The sequence below is a fragment of the Labrus mixtus genome, chromosome 12 (assembly GCF_963584025.1).
Source record: "Labrus mixtus chromosome 12, fLabMix1.1, whole genome shotgun sequence".
Taxonomy (NCBI): Eukaryota; Metazoa; Chordata; class Actinopteri; order Labriformes; family Labridae; genus Labrus; species Labrus mixtus.
The window spans coordinates 27,762,778-27,777,533 of NC_083623.1; the positions used below are offsets into that span (position 1 = coordinate 27,762,778).

The window sequence follows — 14,756 nt, forward strand, 5'->3', positions numbered from 1 at the left end:
ATGGAGACAAGGCGGGCCAAGGTGCACGTGCAGCTGCGCTCAGTTTCATGTTGATGGGGAACAGGCACTGTTTTATACATGTGGACCTTTCTGTGAGTAAGTACTTACCCAATGTTGTGAGTCTTTTATACATGAGGCCCCTGCTTCTTTAGGACCTGGACCCCTGATAACTGTGATATTACATGTCAGAGTCCTCGTTGAATCTACAAAGGTCTCCATGGAGACAATGTACTGTTTGATACCCTGTGACTTGTAAAGTTGATGTATACACTCTTTTAATACGTGTTCAGGTTTTCTGTCTTGAATGTGACTAAATGTGACCTGACAGTCCACCGCATGAATTCAGGTATTTATGTTGGTGGGAGAAATGTGTGAAGGCCGTCATGCTAAAAACTGCAACCACCTCGTCTTTGTACAGGAACAGGAAGCACTTCATCATATTTGGTTTTCATTCGGTCTCTGACAGACAGTCAGCATCAGGACACCATGGAGGTCACATCTCTTCTCCTGTGTGAGTCTACTCTCAGGTTTTACTATCAATTAACAAACGGAGACATTTAAAATGCACTTAAAATGAAAAATCATTGGTCTAACCATCGTATGAATAATTGAAATTAATCTAACATGTTTTAGTTGCTCTGTCTTTGTATTACTCCACGTTAGACTCTGACTTAACGAGGCACGACTTTTGGATGTGGTTGCCTTTCTAACTAAATACTTAAACTAGATTTAAACTGTACTTACTTTAAATATAGTATTAAAGTATTTAAACTGAACTTATTTTACATTTAGTATTAAAGTATTTAAACTGTACTTACTTTAAATATAGTATTAAAGTATTTAAACTGAACTTATTTTACATTTAGTATTAAAGTTTTTAAACTGTACTTACTTTAAATATAGTATTAAAGTATTTAAACTGAACTTTCTTAAAGGACTTCATTATGCTCTGCAGCAGTATCATGTATAGTATGGACACAGTATGTGTTCACATGGAGACGTGTGTCGCTGATATGCAGACTGTGTTTTTTGTTCCCCAGTGGTGAACATGTTGCTGCTGATTGCTCAGACCAGGTCCTCAGCTCAGACTGCTGGTGAGTTGAAGGTTGTTCATATAGCACAATGTTTCTTCGTGTATTCAAAGCCATGTTTGCTTACGCACACAAGGAATTTGTCTTTGTTGAACTCTGCTCTGTATAACTTTAAATATCAAGGCTAAATAACACAATAGTGCAGTGGAGAGAGATGTGACGCTCAAACCTTCCAGTGATCAGGAAAACAATTCCACCTGTGTGTAAAAATAAAAGCTCAGTAAATAAAGTCTGTAAATATGACTTTGACTTTGGACATAGCAGGTAGCTTCTCTTCACATTCACACACTAAACAAGAACAAAATGCACCAACACTTTGTGAATATCATCAGAGCTTTATGCTTTAAGAGTTAGAGAGCAGAGAGAGGGAGAACATGATGGACCGTTTATGGAGATGTTAATGACTATATACTGTATATGTACTTAAATACATTCATACAATAAACCACATGTTTATAAAAGCCATCACACATCCTGCTTATCCTCCAGTCCACAGGCTGAACAGAGAAAAGAGAAATAAACTTTATATCAAAGTTAAACAGTTTCATCCAATCCACTGGATCGTCCTTCTTCTGATTCATACGGAGAAATCTGTCCTTCACATAAACAGATTTGACATGTTTAATGTTTCCACAGTAATGTGTGAGGCTCTCTCTGAACAGTTCCATCATTTTACTCTGTAAACTGAAACACATCTTTGAATGTTCTGAAAGAATTCAACTTGAAATTATTTTTCTTCTGAGTTATCTCTAATGATAAATAACTTTGTAAATGAAAAGGTAATGAACCACACTTAAAACATGAATAAACTAGATTTTTAAAGTGTAACTACTTTAATGAGTCATCTACCATTAGTAGATGACTCATTAAACGAACTCAAGAGAATTAGTGAGTTCGTTCTCTTGGACTCTTCAGATCCTGATCAATCTTTTAGGTTTGACTAGATTCATGAAAACAACACTTTAAGTTTGTTATAATCCAGCAGGTATTTAACTTCATGTAATATAGAAACGTTTTTTTGAGATTGGATATAACTAAATAATTCTAAAAGAGTTTGATCTGTTATCACACATAGTAATTGGCAATAAGTAAACCATGTTGAAATCATCACCGAGCAGAAAACAGAAGCTGATTGATGTATTGGTAATTTTATTCATTCAAAAAAAGTTTGAGTCCTAATATTGATCCTTGTGGAACTCCAATTTATATGCCCCGTAGGTGTGATTTATAATCATGATTATATATTGCTTCCTATTGCTTAGGTAGCTTTGTAACCAATTAAAGATAATACCTCTGATACTGTAAGCCCATAATTTAGAAAGAAGAATATCGTGATTAACAGAATATGTTTTTTTAGTTGTTGATCTCTCTCAGAACAGAGCCCTAACTCCACCCTACTGCCAAATATACATATCTGTAAATAAAGGTTTTTTTTGGACAAAGTGGTCCTGACTGAATTATATTCATGATTATTGTTCCTTTCCACAGAAGCTGCTTTTCTTCACATTGACCCAAACAGACTGCAGTTCTTTGAATATGAATCCATACGATTAAACTGTGAGGGGTTTGACAGCTCAGCTGAATGGAAAGTGATACAGGCGAGTTCATCAAAGACTCCTCGATGGGAGGATTCAAATAGAACCTTGAACATTAATACTGCCTTTGCAAAACACAGTGGAGAATACTGGTGTGAAAACACAGACGGACAGAGAAGCAGCTCTCTCAACATCACTGTTGTAAATGGTAAGTTTTATAAACATGAGACGTAAGAAGAATTTCTTATTTAAAAAAGAATGAATGAAGTAGGAAACTTTTACGAAAGTAGGGTTGTAGTAAACATTTGTTTTTAATGTAGACTGTTAATGTTTCGGGTTGATGCATTTAATGGTCTTTTACGAAAAGCTTCAGCTGTCATCTCTCAGAGAAGTGACCAGGTCACCTGCTGAGCGCAGCATGGTGGTTTAATCTAAATGTTCTGTTTGTCCTGTTGTTCAGATGATAAAGTGATCCTGGACAGTCCGGCTCTCCCTGTGATGGAGCGACAGACCATCACTCTGCACTGTAGAAAGAATGAACCACCCTACAACTTAACGGCTGATTTCTATAGAGACGGACATTTCACAGAGACCAAATATAAAGGAGAGATGATTATTACCAACGCCTCTAAGTCTGATGAAGGACAGTACAAGTGCATGATCTCTGGAGCCGGAGAATCAGCAGAGAGTCGGCTGGCTGTCAGAGGTCAGACTTTAATTATTAAATAGTCATCAAACATCAAGTCAGTGATTAAACAAATTACATTGTAAAGTGTGTTTTGGCAAAAGATCAATTCTCCTGTATGGCTTTGGTATCAATCATAACTACAGTCCATAATATCAGCCTGATTCTAGTCTAACATCTTTACCATGAGCAGGACAAAATAAATATGAAACTCTTTCTAAAGACAAAAGAGAGAGGCCATGAATGGTCTAAACCAGAGACCGATGTTGTCCTACCTACAGCCAGGAGACAAGTAGACATTCAGAAAATAAATCTTTATTATCCACCAAAGGCTAAGTTTGTGTTCAGCTCTCCTCTCACCTCTCCTCACAGCGCTGACAGCATATCACCCTTCCACACCTGAAGAAGACCCAACACCTGAAGAGGGTCCAGCATCCTCTCCTCCTCCTCCTCCAGGGTCTCTTCATCTCTCCACACTGTTACCCGTTATCTCCACCATCTTGTTTGTAGCAGTGCTGCTGTTGGTGCTGGGACTTCTTCACTGTCAGAAACACAGAGGTACTAAAAAAACAGAACTCTTCAATTGTTTTTTCAAAATGAAATTCAACTTTTTAATTTTGCCATACGTACCGGACATCCAGAAAAATCGATCACGGTGCAAACTGCAATAGTTAAAAAAAATTATAAAAGATAGCAAATAAAATATAAATACATATAACGTGCAAAAGGTGTGCATTAAAAACAAAAAGCAGCATGTGCATGGACTTATGCTGGTGTCTTTCTGTTGATGCCATCTCTAATCTTCTCTGCTTTAGTTTCAGGTTTTTCTGACAACATGCCACCAACAGCATCAAATGACCCAGGTGAGCATCAGATAGTAATGCAACAGAGTTCATATATACAGTATATAGAAACAGTTCAGTCAGTTCTCACTCCGTTCAAGGTGGTGCCGATTTTGGTCATCTCTACAAAGACGTCCTCGATGTTAGCTTTCTGGCTAGCTTCAGGGCTAGCTGGGTTGGGCTCCATGATGGAGGTGAATTTCAAGCGAGTCTGCACACTTTGTTTCACCTGGCTCATCGTCTTGTTTAATACTCTATAATATGAGTGACATTTGATTGAGTATAACTTGAGTCAACCATCTGTGGGGACTTTCGTTTTTTGGGATTTTTTTGGGGGGGAATTTTTGGGCAGGGGTTTGGAGCTAGCCTAGAGCGCAGCCATTACCAAGGTCTTCCCTCTAATATTGATTACCCCTTATTAGGGACTGCTATTAGTGACTCGCCATATTAGTGACTCCCTCTATTAGTGACTCCCCCTATTAGTGACTCCCCATATTAGTGACTCCCCCTATTAGTGACTCCCCATATTAGTGACTCCCCATATTAGTGACTCCCCTTTTCTTAGTGACTACCCATATTAGTGACTCCCCCTATTAGTGACTCCCCATATTAGTGACTCCCCATATTAGTGACTCCCCTTTTCTTAGTGACTACCCATATTAGTGACTCCCCATATTAGTGACTCCCCATATTAGTGACTCCCCATATTAGTGACTCCCCCTATTAGTGACTCCCCATATTAGTGACTCCCCATATTAGTGACTCCCCTTTTCTTAGTGACTACCCATATTAGTGACTCCCCCTATTAGTGACTCCCCATATTAGTGACTCCCCATATTAGTGACTCCCCTTTTCTTAGTGACTACCCATATTAGTGACTCCCCATATTAGTGACTCCCCATATTAGTGACTCCCCCTATTAGTGACTCCCCATATTAGTGACTCCCCTTTTCTTAGTGACTACCTCTATTAGTGACTCCCCATTTTAGTGACTCCCTATATTAGTGACTCCCTCTATTAGTGACTCCCAATATTAGTGACTCCCCTTATTAGTGACTCCCCCTATTAGTGACTCCCCTCATTAGTGACCCCCAATATTAGGGACTCCTATTAGTGACTCCCCATATTAGTGACTCCCCTTATTAGAGACTCCCCCTATTAGTGACTCCCCATATTAGTGACTCCCTCCATTATTGACTCTCCATATATGGGACTCCCTCTATTAATGACTTCCCCTATAGTGACTCCTCCCATTAGGGACTCCTCCTATTAGTGATTCCCTGTATTAATGACTCATCCTGTTAGTGACTCCCCCTTTATTGGGTCCTGCTATTAGTGACTCCATCTATTAGTGCTAATCTCATTTTAACACTTCTTTATGATTTCAAACATTTATGAATATTATTTTATTTGTTTCAGTCTATGAACATGTTGCTGAAGCCAAAGCACAACGAGACATTTACGCTAAAGTCATAAAAAGCAAGAGAAGAAGAAGAGGTAATTATATGTCTATTATTATAAAGATTTATTAAGTCTTTAATAATTCATAGATTCAATAGATACGTGTAGACCTTTCATAAACTGATTTAGATTGAAGCTGTTGTTGATTCTGATTGGTTCTGGTACTTCCTGTTTTTATTTGGTCTTTTTTCCAGAGCGTCCTGAGTCGACCATGAATGACATGATGTACTCTGTCGTCTCCGTCACAAATAAGAAGACAGTGAGAGGTATATTATAAGTTATGATGTTTTATATATTTAATAATGAGAGAAAGAACAAATCAAATCGTTGAAAGAACAAACGATGAGTAAATACGTTTTTATTATTTGAATTCAACTCTCAGAATGTTGAAATTATCTTTAATGGTTAAACTATATATATATTATTTCTATTCTTTGTTTTAATAGTTTTCAGATTGTTTTTATTCTTTACTTGTAATAATTTTAAATGACTAATGTTCCGTTTTTTATTAAATATTAAAGGAGAGGTCAACAAACCAGAAACAAACGAAGTAGTGTACGCTTCAGTCTCACAATGACCAGAGTGACAGGTATGAAAATATTTTTTATTTTTATATTATTATTAACAATTTACAGTATAATTATATTTGCATTATACATGTTTTAATATGTTCTTGTATATATTTATTTTATTATGAATGTTTAATATATAATGATATTTGCTAACAGCTTTATTTCTTTATGTATCTCAGGAAACCGACTGAAGGAGACTCGACAAACCGCGAATGAATCAATTCTCTCCCTTTGTTTATTTAAGTGATTTCTGAGTGAAAACAAACTTTAAGTATGTGTATGAACATTTTCTGGTACGGCCCTGGTTCTTCTCAGTTAATTTATTCATCTCTTCTACTGTAAAGACATTGTGCGGTGAAGGATCAATTCTTGGACCACTTCTGTTTTCCTTGGGCATGCGCCCATTGGGGCACATCATCCATCATCACATTAATCATTTCATAGTCATGCTGATAACACCCAATTATATCTCTCCATCAAAACCAGAGACTGGAATAAACTGGCCACACTTCAAAGCTGTTTAGCTGATGTCAAAGAAGTCATGATGTCAAAAGTGTTTCTCATTGTCCCTGATAATATTCTGAACCAGATTCAGCCACTACTCGGCGCACTAATCCCTGATGTTAAAAGCCACATCAGAAACTTGGGAGTTATCTTTGATACCGACTTAAGTTTGGATTTAAACAACAAGAAACGGGTTCAATCCTGTTTTAATCAACTTTGGACCATCTCAAGAATCAAGTCACTTTTATCTTTTCACAATACAGAACTAATTATTCTGCTTTTATTTCCTCTCGGCTGGATTACATGCCTTAGTACATGTCCGTAACACACCGTCAGACTGTACAGAACTCTGCAGCCGGACTTCTGACAAACACAGAGCGCACCTCTCACATCACGCCTGTTTTAGCTTCACTGCACTGTTCATCAATCTCTTTTAGAATTAAAGGTCCCATATTATGCTTTTTCTGGTTTTATATGCCCTTTAGTGTGTTTTCCAAGTGTCCTGTGCATGTTTAGGCACATCTATGTGCAAAAATTCAAAGTCCGCGGAAACGCGGCTTCTCCTACCTCCTCCTGTTAGCTGTAGCATTAGCCGCATGTAACGCTCGGTTCTAGCCCCCCTCGATAAAACTTTCTCAGTCCGACGTGTGAGATCATTGATCTAAGTCCATTGGCTTGTTGTGGCAAGCCCTGCAGCTCATGTTGAAATTTCTGAGATGCGTGCTGAGCAACTGACCAATAACGACAGAGCGGATCGGCAGACCAATCAGAGCAGACTTGGCCCACGTGGGGTCTAACAGTGTGGGCTCAGCAGAGTGTAGCTGATGGACTCGGAGTGTAGAGGGAGCAAGGAGGAGCAGTACATGAAAACAGACACTTTTTTCAGACTTTAGCTATTGTGAACCTACAAAAGTAGGTACATAGATTAAATATACAAACCCCAAAAAGGGCATAACATGGGCTCTTTAATTTTAAAATGTTACTGATATCTTACAAAGCCCTACATGGCCTTGCACCCAAATATTTAAATTAGCTTTTAACCCCTTACTGCCCAAGCAGACCTCTGAGATCGGCTGCCTTAGGCCTGCTCACTGTACCCAAGTAATGGTGGAGGTCAAAGGGCGATCTGTCTTTTTCAGTTATGGCACATAGGATCTGAAACAGTCTTCCACTTTCCATCCTTTCAGCTGACTCTGTGTCTGCTTTTAAATCCATAAGACTCATTTTTACAGACTGTTACTGAGATAAGAGAGATCATTCGATCAGAGCTCCGGCATTCAGATTGAACTATCCTGTTTTAATGTTTTTACTTTCAGGTGTCTTTTGTTTTAACTGTACAACTGAATTTTTGCTGTTTATGTTTCTTGTGATAATTTTTTAAAAATTGTTCTGTAAAGCACTTTGTGCTACTGTCTTGAAAAGTGCTCTACAAATAAAGTATTATTATTATTATTATTATTATTAATAAGTATTATTATACCTGATTGTCATAAACACAGATGTGATTGTGGTAGAATTGATGAACTATTTTGATTTAAATGAACAAACATCATTTGGTTTGGTCTGTTCCTAATGTCAGTCAGACCTGATAGAGTTCAGCTGTAGGACAGCTTAGAGAGTGTCAACTGTCTTTCCTCATAGCTGAAAGGATGTTTGGTAGATTTATTGTCTGCTCCAAAGTGTAATTGACGTCACAGATTAGTTTAGATGACCCTGATAATAATAATATCTCTTGGGATATAGGCAAAGCCGTTGGGAGAGTCTTGCAGATTTGGTTTAGCAACACACAAGTTCACATGTGAATTGTTGATCCAAGTCTCCTAATGAGTATTCATTTTATATATCAACTTTCTTCAACTAAAGCCATCTGAGTCAACTGAATCATTATTGTTTAAATTAAAGTTTTAATAATTTCCTCAACAGTGATGAGAGGGTCCGGGTTGGGGTGACCCTGAAGCCCAGGTGAAGGTCGGGGCTAGGGTTACCCTGAGGTCAGATTAAGGTCATGGTCAGGGTTACCCTGAGGTCAGTTTAAGGTCATGATCAGAGTTACCCTGAGGTCAGTTTAAGGTCATGATCAGAGTTACCCTAAGGTCAGTTTAAGGTCATGATCAGAGTTACCCTGAGGTCAGATTAAGGTCATGGTCAGGGTTACCCTGAGGTCAGTTTAAGGTCATGGTCAGAGTTACCCTGAGGTCAGTTTAAGGTCATGATCAGGGTTACCCTGAGGTCAGTTTAAGGTCATGATCAGGATTACTCTGAGGTCAGTTTAAGGTCATGATCAGAGTTACCCTGAGGTCAGTTTAAGGTCATGATCAGAGTTACCCTGAGGTCAGTTTAAGGTCATGATCAGGGTTACCCTGAGGTCAGATTGAGGTCATGGTCAGGGTTACCCTGAGGTCAGTTTAAGGTCATGATCAGGGTTACCCTGAGGTCAGTTTAAGGTCATGATCAGGGTTACCCTGAGGTCAGATTGAGGTCATGGTCAGGGTTACCCTGAGGTCAGTTTAAGGTCATGATCAGAGTTACCCTAAGGTAAGTTTAAGGTCATGATCAGAGTTACCATGAGGTCAGTTTAAGGTCATGATCAGGGTTACCCTGAGGTCAGTTTAAGGTCATGATCAGAGTTACCATGAGGTCAGTTTAAGGTCATGATCAGGGTTACTCTGATTATTGACTGGTTATTATTTGACCGCTACAAGGATGGTCGACGTCCTGATGATGAAGGGATTGAGACGTTTGTAGAAGACACCTTAGGAGACATGTGGGACTCTTCTCTTTGTCCTTTGCTGCACATCACAAACTCATGAAATGCACACTGTGAAAACTTCGATGCAAAGTGTTAGAAAGGCGTGCTGTCCTATCAACATGTCTTCTCATCTTAATAGTTCATGAAGTCTTATTATTAGCAGGGGGCTTTGTATCTGGTCAGGACGCTGTGGTTTGTCAGAGCGTGACAGTTTAACCTCATGGCTCATATTTGAGGATGCTGCAGGCGCTCTGTGGTCACCTGCTTATATCAGTGAGGCCGGTCTATAAATGAACTAATATGACTATTAAACTGTTTCTCACAGAGAAGATGAAGAAACAGAGAACCAAGACAATGAAATATGTTGTCTGAAAATAAAACACAGAGCAGGAAATAAAGTCAGCATCACACGAACAAAGACAAAGCTTTCATAAAGAATCACCTGACTGAAGTTCAAACCTCTGAACTCTGTTTTCATGTTCCTCTTCACATCTGCTCGCTTATTTCCACCAGTGTGTCGACCCCGAAGGTCAAGACTCGTTTTCAGGGAGTCAAACGTCAACAAAAGAGTCTGTGAAAAAGATTTATATAAATAACAGTTAACTGATGTATTAATCAATCAGTAAACATAAACAGTTAATTAATTTATTAATCAGTAAACATAACAGTTAATTATTGATTTTAATTTGTTGTTAAAAATGTTTAAAGGAAACAAAGGAAACCCAGGCTGCTGGTACGGATCAGATCAGTTACTCATAGCATTCTCCAAATGAGACGGTGGATCTGCCTCCTTTTAGTGACCTGAGTGAACAAATGAATGAACAAAATGAATGAGTGAATTCAACTTTAGTAACATAACTTCAGCTCCGTGCTGCCAACATTCAAACTTCTCCGTTTCCTGAAGAGATAAAGACGTTGAGCGTTTGTGTTGGCGTCCTGTGTCAGTCTGACTTCAATAATGGCGCCCAGATACTCAGACTCTAAACTCCTGGTTAATGTCTGTGTCGTTCATAACCTCAGGGGAGAGAGATGAATGTCTCCTAAATTCAATAATCATGTCTTTATTTATCTTTGTGTTTAAAATCAACGAGTTATCACAACACCTGTCTCTGAAACTGGTCTCGTTGTTTAAAGAAACTAACAGATCAACATCATCTGCAAATGTAGTTCATGTGAAGTCATTGTGATGACTTCCAGTCATTGGAATACAAAGTGAACATCAAAGGTGAGAGGATGCCCCCTTGTGGTACCTCAGTGTAAGTGCTGATTACTGATGACTTGTCCATGTATGTAGACAAACTGCTGCCTGTGGTCTGTCTGTTGAGAGCAGAGACGTCAGGGGATGCAGGTGAGGCTCTCCTCAAGAGTAAAAAACAAATAATGATTAAATAAAATAAATATATATATTTTCTACTGATCTGTGTTATAAATGGTATTTCTAAAATTTTTAATAATTTTCATGATCAAAATTGCTGAATTTGCATATTTCATGCGAGGTGAGGCAGCAACGAGTTGAGCCTCATTTTATTGTTCAATCCCTCACAAACTGGGTCGAGCGGATATCTTTTGCTTTCTTACTGTTTGTCACCAATGTAATGTTTGTAGACACTTTTATTATACGTCCTCACTTTCCATAGAATAATTCATGTTTTTCACATGTGTTTATAACATATTTAGTCTCTTTGATTTGACATAAAACTGCACTGAAAAAGCATGAGGTCAGCCAGTACCTCTGCCTCACCTGAAGGCGGCGTGTGTCAGGTTGTGTGAGGCTCATAAGGCCAAGAGTTTATGCTTGGTTTGATGTTGATCCTCTTCTATGCAGAATTTTTATTTGAAAATTTCACTCTGATTGCAAAAATGGAAGAGGAAGATTTTATATCTGAGCTAACCCTAACCCTGAACTTTCAATCAAAACGTGAAGTGATGAATAATGGAATACTTTTAAAACTAAAAGAAGATAATGAGGACTTTTACAACAAAGGATATTTTAGTCCAGAAGGATAGGTGAATGGACTTCATTTACAAGTAAAGGTAAGACCATGAATACACCGCTGTATATGTCTACTTTTATGTGTGTGTGTGTGTGTGTGTGTGTGTGTGTGTGTGTGTGTGTGTGTGTGTGTGTGCACGGTGTGAACCTCACCGCACGTCACTGGTTGAGAGCCTCCCTTCCTTTATTGTCAGTCAACTTTAGCTGTAGTCTCTTTTTGTTCGGTTAACTTACATTTCTCTCTGTATTCGTTTCCCTTCACGTCTGTCGTTTCAAAGGGTTGTTCTTTTTTAATTCAAAGCTTTTTCCTTTATCTCAGGAGTAACCCAGGGTTTAATGTTAGCATATGTTTGTGTTTGTTTGGTAGGGATCACATTATTTACACCCTTATGTAAGATGTTACTACATCAGTATGTACTCTGTCATCTGAACATTCAAACACTTCCCAGCAGAACAAAGCATGTATACCGTCGTCATCCATCACTTAGATCTTGATTTTGGTTTTCCAGTTTGCAGTTGTTGTCTGTATGATGGAAGCAGATGTATCGTGGTCTGATGCACATATTAGTGACTTCCTGGTTGCCTTAGAAGCAGCTTTTACATTGCCATGCAGGGGCAGATCTACCGGGGTGGCATAGGGTGGCAGATGCCACCCTAAAAGAAAGGCTTGCCACCCCAGCTGCCACCCCAGTTGGCAGCAACGAATTTTTAAAAAAGTTACGGCCAATTTCGACATTTACGAGCGCGACACTCCAATGTCCGATTGCATGAATGCAGCACGAGATAACTTCAGAGCAGCAGCGGCCGGCCAGAGAATGATTTTTTTTTTTAAAAGCAAGGGAGCCACTGAGCCAGGAGTTGTGAGGAAAGGAGACACGGGAGGAAAGAGGTAAAAACTGATTAACAATCTATCAAGAAATGAAATTACAATGAAAGCACAGTGCTAGTATAGCTGCAATGCTGATTTTGAGATGATAAAAATCAGGTTGAAGAACGTTATTTCGCGAACTATACATGTAATGTTAGATAGGTCTGACGTTAGTTCTGTGTAAAGTAGGCTACAAAAGCTAATATTGATTCATCATCTGTCAAGGAAAACATAGTTAAGTTACTTTGAATCTTACAGAAATGAAAAGGAAAGTTAGCATCTGTAGTTTTTTCTCACCAAAGAGAAAGGCGGTTAAATAGAAAATGAACAGCTGAGCAAGGTAGACGGAGAAGATGAGGTGGAAGGAGAGAGAGAAGAGAAGAACAAAGTGGATGGAGAGAGAAAAGAGGTGGAAGGAGAGAGAGAAGACGAGGTGGAAGGAGAAAGAGAAGGGCAACAGAAATGTGACAGAGATAGAATACAATGCCAAGGCGACCAGGGAAAGGAGGAGGTGGGAGAACACCACAGCGATGAAGTTATGGAGGAGGGAGAGCATCACCAAGATGAGGAGGGGGAAAGTGAGAGACAAGATAACGTGCAGGGCTCAGACAGTGAAAGGGAAAGGAGAGTGCCTGAGCCATCACCAACGATCTCCAGTCGAGCTGGTCCACATGGTATGGAAATTGTTGCTGCATAGTATACTAAGTTACATAAGAATAAGAAAAACAAATGACAAAAACGGACATTTTGCTATAAGGTGTTTTTAAGAGACATTGCTTAGCATTCTTCAAATAAATATAAATATTCATGTTTGCTTAATGTGAATAATTGTGGAAACTTGTAAGTGTGAAAGTGTGATGAGATGGGGACAGAGTTTGAATATTATGTGTACAATGTATTTTAGATCTATTGCTCAGGTTAAATTCCAAATTAAACAAATGAACCTAAAAGTACTCTCCCAGGCTAAAATGTTAGTGTCTTAAAACAGTCTGATGGTTATAACTAATCAATAACCGTTCCAAATTGATTATGTTTTAACTAGTTGTTATACTGTATAATTAGTTCAGATGTAATGCAGTTTGAATCTTTCCTCCCCTCCATCTTCTAAACGTATCCAAGACCAGGTGTGAGGTGCAAGTGCAGCCAATGCGAGAGAGTTTCCCTCAGACCCTCCAGGGAGGAGCCAGGAGAAGCTTCTGCAGCGACTGGTACAAATCTCATCCCTGGTTAGAATACTCACAATCGAAAGATGCAGCTTACTGTTTTGCTTGTAGGCATTTTTCCCTCCCCGATGCCCCAAGAACTGTTTTCACCTCATTTGAGGGTTATCGTAACTGGAAAAAGGCTACAATGAAAGACAGTGGTTTGTGTTCTCATGCCAGGCCATCTGGATCAGGATCAGGATCTGAAGGCCATGTAAATGCAATGTTTGCATGGACAGAGAACAAGAAAATTATGGATAAAAATACCTCAATGTTTGGACTAATGGATGAGCAAAAAAAGAAGCAGGTAGCTGAAAATCAATACTACATCAAAACATTAGCTAAAATTTGAGTTCTAACAGCCACAGAAAACATAGCACAGCGGGGTCACAGGGAGTCTCTTGATTCTGAAAAAAGGGTGTTTTTCTGTCTATGTTAGACTTGCTGGGTAACCATAACCCCATCATTAAAAAAAGACTTGCACATCAAGCTAAAAATGCAAAATACACCAGTAAAACAATACAGAATGAAATACTTGAGTGCCTGGCTGCAATGGTCAAAGAGGAAATCATTCAGGAAGTTAAAACGAGCAAGCAGTTTTCAGTTATTGTGATGAAAACTAAAGATTTTCAGAAAAAAGAGCAAATGTCATTTGTTCTGAGATATTTTTTACAACGGTGTGGTTCATGAGAGCTTTCTGGAGTTTGAAGTGGCCGAACACCTGGATGCTGCCGCCTTAACTGACAAGATTATAGGCTTCTTTGAGAAGCATGAGCTGGAGTACAAAAACAACCTTGTAGGCCAGGGCTACGATGGTGCGGCAGTGATGCGCGGGGCACATGCAGGTGTTCAAGCAAAAATAAAAGAAGTAGCCAAACATGCCTTCTATGTTCACTGTAGTGCACACTGCTTAAACTTAGTTATAGTAGACGCTGTAAAGAGTGTGGCAGATGCAGGAAACTTCTTATCATTATTGGAACGACTGTATGTATTCATGTCTGGGTCTTATGTACATAACAAATGGCTGGAAGTACAGCGGGAGATGTTTGATGGTGCACCAAGGGAGCTCCAACAGCTTAATGATACACGTTGGGCCTGTAGGCACATAGCATGTCGCAATGTTATGGACAGGTTGCCTGCAATGGTACAGGTGCTTGAAGAGATCGCATCTGAGAACCATCCACAAAGAGCTGTTGAAGCAAGAGGGATATTGGCTCAAATTGATCTGAATTTTGCTGGCTCTCTTGTTCTGTT

General features: G+C 39.0%; 1 protein-coding gene and 1 long non-coding RNA gene across 2 annotated transcripts; both read left to right on the forward strand.

The window, feature by feature from the left end:
* Window positions 1-298: 298 nt before the first annotated feature.
* Window positions 299-5,748, forward strand: LOC132985414 (uncharacterized). The gene is made up of 8 exons (XM_061052760.1): window positions 299-511; window positions 1,041-1,094; window positions 2,580-2,834; window positions 3,087-3,332; window positions 3,684-3,869; window positions 4,127-4,174; window positions 5,573-5,650; window positions 5,744-5,748. Exons 1-8 carry the CDS (start codon window positions 487-489, stop codon window positions 5,746-5,748), a joined length of 897 nt encoding a protein of 298 aa, XP_060908743.1. The 5' UTR covers window positions 299-486.
* Window positions 5,749-5,761: 13 nt separating this feature from the next.
* On the forward strand, window positions 5,762-6,404 carry LOC132984537 (uncharacterized). Its single transcript, XR_009674954.1, has 3 exons — window positions 5,762-5,880; window positions 6,136-6,203; window positions 6,366-6,404. It is a non-coding gene; the product is annotated as an uncharacterized LOC132984537 (long non-coding RNA).
* Window positions 6,405-14,756: the final 8,352 nt, after the last annotated feature.

Excerpts from the sequence above, each read along its gene's own strand:
- LOC132985414 (XM_061052760.1), top strand. The coding sequence starts at position 487 with ATGGAGGTCACATCTCTTCTCCTGT. Across the intron at positions 512-1,040 it reads GGTCACATCTCTTCTCCTGT|TGGTGAACATGTTGCTGCTG; the intron begins GTGAGTCTACTC and ends TTTGTTCCCCAG. Across the intron at positions 1,095-2,579 it reads GTCCTCAGCTCAGACTGCTG|AAGCTGCTTTTCTTCACATT; the intron begins GTGAGTTGAAGG and ends TCCTTTCCACAG.